Here is a 12018-nt window from a genome sequence, read left to right on the forward strand (position 1 = left end):
CAGGAAAGCAGCGCGTGGGGTTTGAAGGTGAAGAGCTGTGAATAATAGGAAGGGCTGTATTGCACTCGGCAGCGAGCTGAGCCGGGAGGTGCCAGAGCGCTTGTAAAATGGAGCTGCAGGGGGACAGAAGATAAGCATCGCTGCTCTGCTGATGCTGTGTCATAGCCAGGCACAAAACCCGGAAGCAAACGGCGTTGCATCGGTGCGGTCGCATCATTGCAGCAGCGCCGGGTGGAGGAGAAACACCTCGGCTCCCACACCCCGCAGGGAATGCTGAGCAATGGCGTGGATTTACAGTGGTGTGTTCCGCACCTCCCATGCCAATGAGAGCAGGGCTTTTTTCCCCCTTGAATTTTGGCACCTAATGAATTGCTCAGTTTATATGTTCAATATAATACCCCCTCTCTCTTTTGCCGTGTTCCCACTGTCTGTCCTTGGCAGGCTGGAGGGAGGAGATGGTCCAGGCAGCTTCCCTTGGCTTGCACTGGGAGGAGCTGGGCTGGCAGCTTCTTGTGCTAGGCAATGCACTGAAAACTTGATGTGGAGCGCTCAGGGCTCAGCAGGCAGGGGACCAGTGGCTGAGCCATCAGTCAGCTGAAGAGAAAGGTGGCAGCCACCCTTACACTGTTGTTGCCTCCTGAGATGGGTAATGAGGGCATTGGTGTTTGCACTGTGAGAGCCCCCAAAGGTCTCCCAGTGGCTGAGGGTACACCTGAGAGCTGGGCCAAGAACGTGTCCTGCCTGGAGGGGTTTACAGCTGGGAAGGGAAAATAGGGGCCAGCGCTGCGTGATGGATTCATGAGCTTCAGGTCACTTCTCCATCCTTCCCCCCTGCTTTCCACAGGGTGCCACAGTGTGGCTGTCTGCCAGCCTGGAACGTTGTCCAGGCAGAAGATGACTTTGGTCCCTACTTTTTCTGGACATTTGGCACTGCAAGCAGCCTGCCTGACATCAAGCCCCTGGTAAATAACAAATGGCCCCTGACCACGCACAGGCAGGTTGCGCGCCCGAGGAGGCTAACCTACTTCACAGACCCTGAGTGTGCCCAGATTTCTGCCCAGGATATCACCGCCGCAAGTACCAGTGACCCAAAACAGTGCAGGAGCGCCCAGGTGTTGGTGGCCTTGGCAGCGGTGCAGGGTGGCAGCATCCCTTTGCCTTCAGGCCGGGGCTGTGCCTGTCCCCGAAGCCCATGCGTAGGCTATGGTGGGGAATGACTACTCACGTGCTGACCAAGGGTTTGTGTGAGAGTTTATTTCATGAAGAATATAGCAATCGCTTGTCAACATTAGCCCACACCTCCCTGCTAGTCAGTTATGTTTGTGTAATTTTTCCAGCGTGTTTGTGGAAATGCATCTATGTGGGTAGGTGGACACAGGCATTTGGTACCACTGCTTTGGCTCAGGACAAGCCACTCCTGGTCCGGAGCAGGGTGTAGGAGGCAGCGGCTGTTTGCTTGGGCACAGCGTGGGTTGCTTGTGCCCATCAGCATCACCTCTGTAAAGGTACTCTGCTTTGCTTGTGCTTTCGGCTTGCAGCAATCTGTAACGTGTCCTACAGACACACCAACAGCTCGAGCTGGTTGGGAAATGTTCCGACAAAACCCTTTTTCTTCTGAATTTGCTGATTTGCTGGAATGGAAATGTGCGTCAGAGATGTTTCCACGTCTATCGGGTCCCAATGAAAGCTGTGCAAGGCTCCACGCCACCTTCTCTGGTGGCTTGGCAGATGACCAGGGGAGCATCAAGATTTGTGGGGTTTTGGCAGTCTCATCTCCTGTGGCTTCCTATTCCTGGCTGGGGGCAACCTTAGGCACAGGCCAGCTCAGGTGCAGGACCTGCTCCCTTTTGCAACAATTTTGAACAGTTTGTATTTTCTTCTGAGCGGGAAGGTGTCAGGAATTAAAATGTTGAAAGTCTACATAAAGTGCAGTTTTCTGTCTTCACCAGAATTTCTTAGACCCTCTGAAATGCCGAGGAAGGTGCGACTGTGTAGCTAAACATCCAGTAATCCTTTATAAACTGTAAGTGAGGCTTAATTTAATGGATGACTCACATAATTGAGTGCTTTCTTGAAACTGAATTTGTATCCTTTTTAGTTTCAGATTATTCTGATGCCTAATTTTGCCACTTATATATATATATGTGTGTGTATATATGTATAAAAATGTATAAAACCCCTTAGGCCTACAATTATTTTTCTGAGGTTGTACTTCTGCTTTATTTTAGTCTTATTTTCTCAGCCTGTTACATTTGTTTCTATTTATTATGCATCTTCTTCTGTTTTAAAAGAACTAAAAAGTAGAACATCTTGATGAGCGAGTAGATTTTTGACTCCTCAGCAGTGACAGATGCAGTCCTCTGGTAACGTTCCCTGCCTGTATCAATAAGCTCTTGCCTCTTGTAATTGGGCAGTATTAATGTTTGGGAAGGCAACCGAGTGGGTTTAAGAAGAGTTCTAAGATGGTGGTCTCCACAGGCAGTGTAGGAAGTCATCCTGGTGAGGAGATGCATCTGCCAGCACATGGGAAAATAACTGATTAGCATCCGGCTTGCTGGTTCACAAGTCCTGCAGAGAGGCTGGGGAGGGGACAGGGAGCCTGCTCTGGCAAATTCCAGGCTGAGGACTTGCATTCGCTTCCATCCTTCAACAACTGGGTACCGACATCTGAGGCAGGTCCTGGGGACATATTTGATCTCCCCACCCCAAGCCATCTCACTGCTGCAGCACATGGAGAAGAGCCTCAAACATTCTGTGCACATACTCTTTTGTCATGCACTGTATTTAAAACATCTTTTTTCCCCCTTCTTTCTCCCCTTAAAATGTCTGTTTCTCCCTTTTTGCTTTTCTGGAACAATATAGAGGGCTACAGAGACTTCGAAACTGTAAAATGTTAAAATACAAGCTGAAAAGTAAATATGTTACATATAACCAAGAAGTTACATGGAAGCAATGTTGTTGTAACACCCCTAACTCTGACTTGGCACTTTTTAATCAATACATTTTTAGGAGGTCTGGATCGTTGTACTGGTTTTATAAATGAGGAAACGTATCAACTTGTTCAATTGTTTTCTATACTGGGAACTTGGGACATGCATGGTTTATATGTGTGAGTCATCCAGTAATTAATCCAAGAACTGAGTCTGGAGCGAGGGGTATAAAATATGGACAAAATGGAGGTTCTGAGTTATTGTTCAGTGAGCCAAGGAAATAATTTACAATAAATGGCTTTTTTTATATATGAATGGGAAAAGAAGGTTCTGACGGCTTTAGAGTTTTCCAGCATTCACAGTCCTTGGCAAAAGTCTTTCCAAAAGCGTTACGTGCTGAAGCCTCAGACTTGTCCTGCCTCTGGGTAGGTGGTAGCATGGTGGTGATTCCAGTGCGGCTTCTTCAGTGAGGGAGTTCAAATATTGGTTCTCAGGAATATGCAGGAGTAAAATTTGCTTTCTGTACAATGTATTTATTGAGAACAGAGTGTAACCATCTGAATGGAGAAAAATGGAAACAGATGATTGTTGTGAAGAGTGCCCCAGCTGACTTGATATTTGAACAGTTCTTCACAGGAAAAAGTGTTTGCTTTCTGGCACTTCAGAAAATACCAGGAGGCAGTAGCTCGCTCTGCTGCTCATATGACATTTCAGATAAACTGAACTTTGGAGGCTGCAATCCCGTCCTCGTTCATGGAGTAAGAATCGGCATGGGGAGCCTTAGTACAGAGTACCCCCAACTCATCAGCAGCCTTTGACCTGCACGAATCACAAATTGGACAACAATTTGTTCTTCCTGCCCACCAGAAACTAGATTTTCTGCTGTCAGTCTCTAACACAGTACAGGAGGCCCAAGCTGTGGGCTATGTCCCTTGGCCACCTCAGTGGAGCGACTGAGTTGACCATTCTGAGCTGACATTGCTTAAAGGAGCTTCCCTGGGCAGGAATTTCTGCATTACAGAGCTCGGCAGCCTCCCCTGGCCTTGTCCCTTCCCAATTTAAGATCTGTTACTCTTCCATGGGTGCTGAGAGGCCCAGGTGAGCTCAGCTTGGCCATTCCAGCGTTGGGCAGTTTATTCTGGGGCCTTCTTTTCCATTTTTGGCCTTTGTACAATAAGGTGGTGGTGAAAAGGGGATGTAGTGGGAGTTCAAGTGTTTCCGTGTGCAATGAGTTCTGCTTTGAGGAAAAAAGACTGTGGTGCCCATGAGGCCTCATGTTCCAAACGTCAGAAATAAACACTCAGTGAAACTACGATTTTCCTCTCCAGTGTCTGTGTACCCACCTGAACATAGGCCTTTATATAGGGTAAGTGCTTTGATGTGCATTGCTTTCTATGTAATATAAGCCTATTTGGTATCATCAATACATTATTATGTTTTATTTCAACAAACCCACATTTCTTCCTTTTTTTTTTCCCCTAGAGTGACCGACTACTCATTAAAGGTGGAAGAATTATCAATGATGACCACTCCTTCTATGCAGACATATACCTTGAAGATGGACTTATAAAGTTAGTTTTTTTAAATATTGAACTTGTTTTGCATGCCTGTTAGTATAGACTGCTTTGATGGTGCTGACCTGCAGCCAGCACCTTGGTTACCTCTAGACATGGGGCCGTAGTAGAGGGGTGTTTAATTATCAAATTCTGTCTTTTTATCTTTACCAAGATTAGAGAAGTAGAAAATTTCTTTACTGTAAGTTGAGGGTATTTACTTTCAAACAGTTCAATCCTAGTTTCTTCCAACATAGCCAAGGCTCTCTCAAGAAGTAATGCGAAGGACAACGGATATTTTTGAGTCTATATATGACAGCAGGCTCAGTACAGCTTTTCTCCCCATACCTACTCAGGGCGAATGCAGCTGTGCTCTAAAGGACTGTATAGCACAGAATATGCCCCATATTACACAGTGCTAGCGGGGACCTACTCCTCAGTTCCCCTGTTGGTTAGTGCTGAGGCACAGCATATTCGGTTCGTACAACATTGTTATGCACAATTAGACAGAAAATCCTACTGATTTATCAGGGTATAAAATACAGGAACTAGGAAAGTATTCCTTGGGTGAAAAAACATAACATACATGTTACTGATAGCCTGGGAAACAGAGATATCTATTCCTGTAGCTCTACTGCTCCTACCCTGGCTTAGTGGAGATGGGGGTCTCTAGTTTTACAAAGTTACGTAGTGTGTACAAGCACTCTGATGTATCAAAGCCTTTTTCTTGACTGCTACACATTTTCACTAGTAACCTAACAAGTTTGGGCTCCAGAGGCTACAATTTAATGCACAGAAACATAATTATGGTTATCTGGTAAATAATTCATTACCTACTTGTTTTCAGAGCTCCTTTTCTTAAGAATATATCATCATTTTAGAAGTTTAATTCTTTACATGTCTGTGGCTACTTACATTATTCATGATCCAGGATATTACAACAGAAAAAAATTCTGGATGCTTGTATCCACAGAGTATGTGGTTTTCTTTTTAATACTGCACTCTGCTTTTCCAGTTGGATTGCAGAAGTGGCAAAAGGAGCATATCGTTTTAAGTGGAGAAGGCACAAAATTATGAACACGTATTTTTTTTTAATAGCAACAATCAACCAAGTTGTGCTCTCTCTGGTAGGCATTTTAGTTGAGTTTTTCTCTGCTTTTGTTTGTTCAGACGAAGATTTCCTAGTAACACTCGTAAGCATCCAAACTGATGTAACAATTAAGTGCATGAGATGCTGTGAGTCTGAAACTGCTGTGGATTTTTGGCCTCGATTCTGGAAATACCATGGTACTCAGTGGGCAGGTTAGCAAAGCCAAATTTTCAACTGCCCTGACTTTTAGCAGCCCTTGCTAAGTGCATAGACTCCCTCTGAAATCCATACCTTCAGAAAGTATCTCAGCTGCCTGAGATAGCTAGGATTAATATTGAATAGATAGACAAGGTCTTAGTTTTTAAAATGCCTTTATCTTTGCCTAAGGAAGCGAGTTCACTGTTCAACACCCTGAGTTGTGCCTGGTTTCCTTAGATGACCTGAGTTTTTCTTTGTAAGCTGTGGAAGAAGTCCTGCTCTAAAAAAGCAGCTAATTTGTGAGGGCAGCCTGGCCTGAGATGGGCTTGGGTCCTAACTGTGTTCCGATGATAAATTCTGGAAGCGCTGTATTTTCTGGGATTGGTCTCTTTTAGTTTCTCCAGCTCTAACTGGCCATTGTGTCTGAATACTTAACATTGTTGTAAACTGTTGCTCAAGATCCTTTGGAGCAGGACCTTGAACCTCAGGCATCCACACGTCAGTTGATGCCCTAACTCTCCAGCTGCAGATCCTGATGATAATACAGAATTCTTTCCACAGAATGGAGCAGCCACCAAACCATGCAGCCCAGAATAGGCAATAGTGTTCTGGTTTTGCTGGGATATAAAAGATCTGGGTTAATTTTCTTATTCTGCAGTGGAAACTGATTGGAAAATAGAGGGTTGGGTTTCTCTTGCTGACTAATGAAATGAAGTAGGGTCTTTTAAGGCTTAGGCCCCTGCAGATCGCCCTGCACAGAGGAATGTAGATATAACCTTGAATGTGTTTGAAGATTAACTATAGTTTGGAGCATGGTAGATGCTTTTTCCTACCTCTCAATGCTCAAACTGGTTCCCTAGGTACAAGGGAGCGTGGTTGCATGTGGATTTTTCCTAGCTGAAACTTAAGCCCTGCACACTCAGGTGGCAGCTGAGAGGCAGTTCTCTGGTATCTAAATAGTAATTTAGATATTTAGTAATTTAAATTGCCATTGGTACGTAAATAATACATTTTGCTTACATCTGTTCTGTCTCTCATTTCCCCATGAGGAAATGAGCCCTGGTCTCCACGCCAAGTGGCAGGCCATGGTCTGGCGCCTGCTGTCCTCTGCTCCCTCCCTGCCAAGGGGAGGGGTTGGGTCCCTCTGGGCTGGAGGGGACTAATAAGTGTGTGGGATGGGTGGCTGGGGACGGGGTCTCCAGAGCTGCGCAGGCAGTGAGCCAAGTTGGGGGGAGCCTCAGATGTCTAAAAGAGATCTGGGCTTGATAATGACAGAAATAACTCCACTGAGTTCTGGGGGAGGTTTTCAGCTTTCTCAAGTTAAGCTTAGGAAGAGTTGAAACCTGCTGTTTCCATTGGGCTTTAATCAGCTCATGTACGACAGAATTCCCCAGCTTGTTCAACCAAAGATGGTAGACAGCATCAGCTTTCTGTGAGTCTGAGTTTTCTAGCTGCTGGTGCATCAGCAAACCAGCTCAATCATTTGTGCGGTGTCTAGAACACAGTTATCTGCGCCATTGTATTTTTTCACCCACAAGTAACTGAACCCCATTCTTATTAACATACACTTAGCATTAACAAGTGAGCAATTCAGGAATCCTGTCACATTTTCTCTTACTCTCTGTTCTAGTCAGTCAGAATAAAAATAACCTTGAGTGCCAGTGAAGATCAGCCTTCTCCCAGCCTTATTCTTGATGCCAGGGCAAGAGATGAGACAGGCTCCTGACAGGTAATAGCGCAGCATCCTCCACAAAGGCCGTGTGGTCCCATGTCACTTCAGCGTGGATGACTTCAGCCATTGCCAAATAAATTGTTACTCAACTGTACACTGAAAATAATGAACAATGAGTCATCAAAAAGCTTCTGCACATACTTAGCACTCTTTTGCTTCATTAGGATATGTGTTTTCTTGAACAGGGAACTGGTAGGTACTGATTGTGGAAGAAAATAAAAATTAATTGCTTATATTTTTGCATAGGTTTTCTTTAATATTGTTATTTTCAGAAGTTGTGGTAGCCCTTGGAGTGCAATTCCACCTTAGACATATTTAGAGGAGATTGGTCATAGCAATTTTTTTTATTCCCCAGGTAAGTTTTTTAGCCACCCTAACACTGTACAAAAAAGGTTGAGGATTGTTTTGCTTAAAATCTGGGGAGTGAATTCAACTAATGAAAATTAGCGCAGCACCATTATTATACCTAACTTCATACAAGCTTTCAATGTGCTCACGGGTTGGAGTGCCTCATGGTATGCCTTTGCGAGTCAGAGCAGAGAAGCTTCTTGCAATTTGTGCAATTGGATGTGCTGGGCTGCTGCTGGCTTTTGTATAGATATCAATTCCCTGTTTGCCATGGTATCGTCAGCGCTCCTCACCGCTGTGGCAGGTTATGACATGCTTCCAGTACTGTATGTGTTGGTGAATATTAGACGCCAGACATGGAGTTGTACGGCTTCAAGCCATGATATTCTCAGCTCTCATGAGTCAGCCCCTTTGGACTGGAGCTTCTCAGTGCTGAGCGGCTGAGACCCAGCTTGAGATGCTGGCAGGGAGCTTGCTAACCAAATGGCTGTGCTTCCCTCCAGCCGAAACCCGGAGCTCCAGGGGAGCCAAGCTGCTGGAGGTGACATTTTTGCATAGCATATGAAACATTCTTGACCTCTGGGGGCTATTTATTAACACTGGCAGTTTGGCCAAATTCCAATGTGAATAATTATCCCTGTTTTTTTCACTGGTTTTAATTAACGTTTATATTCATTTTCGGTTCTAGCTTGTTGCAATTGGCTGTTAATCAGTTGCTGTGTTTTGCTCTGTAGGTGGGAGTTGCATTTTAATGTGGGAGAAACAGATTCAGCAGCTCAGATGTCTGGGGTATTTGTTTAGCTGTGGATAAATGTTATTTTATCCCAGACAAAAGGAAATTAAGGCAAGGACTGTGTATCTCTAATAAGAGGTAAACTAAGTGAACTTAAACCACCTTGTAGTTATCTCTAAGCCCAAATATATTACAGCGTAACAAGGCAGAGACGTGGCTTCCAAACACAGCTGTACCTTTTCCTGTTTGGCACCATGCAAAGTAGACAATAAAAATGTCATTGTGGTTTCAAAAGTTAAAGGTTAATTTACTCATAGTTGTGTCCATGAACACTAAAAGTGTCTGGAGTTTGCTTGATATCAGTATGGGGGACAGATTAATGTTTTTAATAGTGGAAAAAAAATCCTGTTTTGAAGAACTGAAGAGCAACAGATTCCAGCAGTTAATTAACATTTTTCCACACAGTTGTGCAGAATGTTTCACTAAGCTTTACCTTTAAGAGGAGGATGATGGAAATGTAACATGGTAGATTAAAGGTGTTTGGGTCTCTTAAATATGTATTTCTGTATCTTAGGATATTTAGATTTCTTTTTAAGGATAAATTTGCATGGCTTGGTTACAAGGTAATTATAACTCCTTTCTGATGTGCCTTGTGCTTCCGCCATATATTTACAATTCCAGCTTGCTGTCATATTTGATCTATGTTTTTCTGTTTTCATTTAAGAACTTAATATACAAAACCAGCGCCCCCAAGACAGCGTTAACTGTACCTATTTGTAATTGTTTAAAGATAGGAATCCTATTTAAAAAAAAATCATTTTTTAATGCTGGTGCATTATGGCTTCTTTCTGGGCCACTGGAGCAATGCAAAGCAACCCGAGCTGGTGGCCCCGCTGGGCAGGCTCACGGATGCTTTGTTCTGAGCGGCCAGAGCGGGTGTTTGAGCTTCACCTTTCTTTTGGGGTCCCAGTTCTTTCTGTATGGCCCCTATGTTCCCCTCCCCTACATGCCTCAGATAGCTTCTGTCCCCTGTGCTTCTTTGTTTAAGTAAAATAATATTGGCTTTCCTTGTTGCCTAGGCAAATAGGAGAGAATCTGATTGTTCCTGGAGGAGTCAAGACCATAGAGGCTAATGGGCGCATGGTTATTCCTGGGGGAATAGACGTCAACACTTACCTACAGAAGCCTTACCAGGGAATGACTGCTGTCGATGACTTCTATCAAGGCACAAAAGCAGCGTTAGCAGGGGGCACCACCATGATCAGTGAGTACTAGCAATACTAACTCTTCCCACCCCAAGCGGAAGCTCGTGTAGCACATGTGGGGATAGCTACGGGAGGCTCCATACCGATTTTCTGAGATCTTCTGCAATGAATCTTCAAATTTCCGGGCACTGTGTTGGAGATCCATTCATCATTGTCACCCAGGGTTGGCCTGAAAACAAGCCCGCTCTCAGAAAGGAGCAGCACCATGGGCAATTGTCTCTTGGGTTTCCCTCTGAAATAGAGAACAAACCCTGAGGGATGATATACCTACTCCTGGGATTTTTGAAAAACAATGTAATTAGTGCTGTATGTATATGGCACAGAAAATCTGACACAGATCTCCTGTTCCCATCTAGGGACATTTCAGGGGCTGTGGAAATAACAAGATGCTTATTTATGAACTTGGATTTGGCACCAGGAATTGAGGAAGTCCTTACCAGGGATGTCCTGGAGGAACATCTTTCTTGGTGAAAGGGAGAAGCATTTCTTGTTGTTAAAGACCCTTCTTCTGTCTACCACATGGCAGGACAAGATTTATCTCTTTCCTACTAGCAGTGGCTTGGCCTTTGGTTAGACTTTGTGAGGCAGTTGTTCAGGTGACATAAATGATCATAGCTTCCTTGTGCAGAGGAGCTGCCCAGTGGGGTTTTACTCCCACTGAACTGGAATTTGGCTTTTGTTTTTGCTGAGTGGTGTTATCTATTACCTATGTTCAGCAGCAAGTATTAGCTGAAAGGATCTCTGGCAATAAGCACAAAATGCACTGCTGTTCATTACTTTTGTTAATAATATTTTTAGTGCATGTTCTTCAGTTGAGGCTTCCTGTGCAGTGTTAGGTTTGCAAATGCCACCGATAAGCCCATCTTGCTTTGTTTCCATGCTTACTTTTGACTGAGCCCTGCAAAGATAAGTATACATGCATAAGTAGTCATATCTTTATTTTATACCAGTAAATACTGTGGCATCATCAGATGCAGAAAGCCTTGAGGCAGCGAAGATGCCCAGTTGCAGCGCACTCGATCTGCCATATAGTGTGGCTGAGTGTTTGTGCCCTACATCATCTCTGTTCAGACCTTTGGCTGTATTCCCAATTCTGGCTGCTGAGAAGGCATTCGACATCTCCGTTGATATATCGGTAAGGCAGAGTGGGCCAATTCAGTAACTACGAGGCACTGGTTAATAATAATGCTTACTGTGAAATACATAGAAATGGACACATCAGACAATACAGGCAAGTCCAGAACTTGCAGTCTCTTACAAAACAATAAAGGGAAACCCAAATATTTCCTAAACTGAAAGATGTTTGGCTCTCCCACTGTGTGTCTGTCGATGCCGCACCAGGCAGGTTGCCGGACTCAGCTTTAGTATAGGCTATCCACAAAGTCTGCTCTACCTGAGACAGCAGGACCTGGCTATCATCCCGAAGTTACGGTCTGCCCACAGACTGCCTCCAAGGCTGCTGTTTCGGCTGAGATGCTGGAAGGCTACTCACAGGCACTGAGGAAATCTGGACAGTGTGCAGTCTGGGTAATAGACACTCAATCTTTTTTCCAGTTGACCATGTGCTTCCAGAACCTGGATCGAGTTTACTGACCTCCTTTGAGAAGTGGCATGAGGCAGCTGACACCAAATCCTGTTGTGATTACTCTCTCCATGTGGACATCACCAGCTGGTATGATGGGATTCGAGAAGAGCTGGAAATACTGGTGCAAGACAAAGGTTAGTGAGTGAAAATTATTAGTGGTTTTTGGTTTTATTGAAATATCATATAGAGGTGAAACTTTGAAGTATTTTAATGAATCCAGATCAGACATGCACAGGCGCTGGTTATGCTCCCCGAGGTTCTGCACTACCTTGGAACTGTTGTATTCACTTGCTGCTGTGAAAAATGGACCTAAAACTTTGTGCATTAGTGCTAGTCAGCAGCAAGGCCGATGGAGGGAATAAGTTTACCCCAATATAGGCACAGAAAGTTGAGATGTATTTATTGTCAGATACAAATTTATCACTTTATGCTTGCTTGTACAGGTGGAAATAGGCTCAGACATTGCATACTTAGGTTTTATTTTAAGATAAAACTCAGAGATCATCATTTAGAGTCATCAGTCCAGTCACCTTAGATTCTCTGTTTCATGAATGGAAAGAATGAAACATTTAAAGGTAGCGGTT

At 44.2% G+C, this 12018-nt stretch overlaps 1 protein-coding gene across 1 annotated transcript in view; it reads left to right on the top strand.

The window, feature by feature from the left end:
• The window catches only part of CRMP1 (collapsin response mediator protein 1), a 51636-nt gene that overhangs the window by 12253 nt on the left and 27365 nt on the right, over positions 1-12018 (top strand). The window contains exons 5-8 of the mRNA XM_009635502.2: positions 730-787; positions 4413-4501; positions 9664-9848; positions 11404-11568. Coding sequence (XP_009633797.1) covers positions 730-787; positions 4413-4501; positions 9664-9848; positions 11404-11568 — 497 coding nt within the window. The remainder of the gene's footprint in view (positions 1-729; positions 788-4412; positions 4502-9663; positions 9849-11403; positions 11569-12018) is intronic.

This window comes from Egretta garzetta, unplaced genomic scaffold (genome assembly GCF_000687185.1).
Source record: "Egretta garzetta isolate BGI_Z169 unplaced genomic scaffold, ASM68718v1 scaffold193, whole genome shotgun sequence".
NCBI classification, from domain to species: Eukaryota; Metazoa; Chordata; class Aves; order Pelecaniformes; family Ardeidae; genus Egretta; species Egretta garzetta.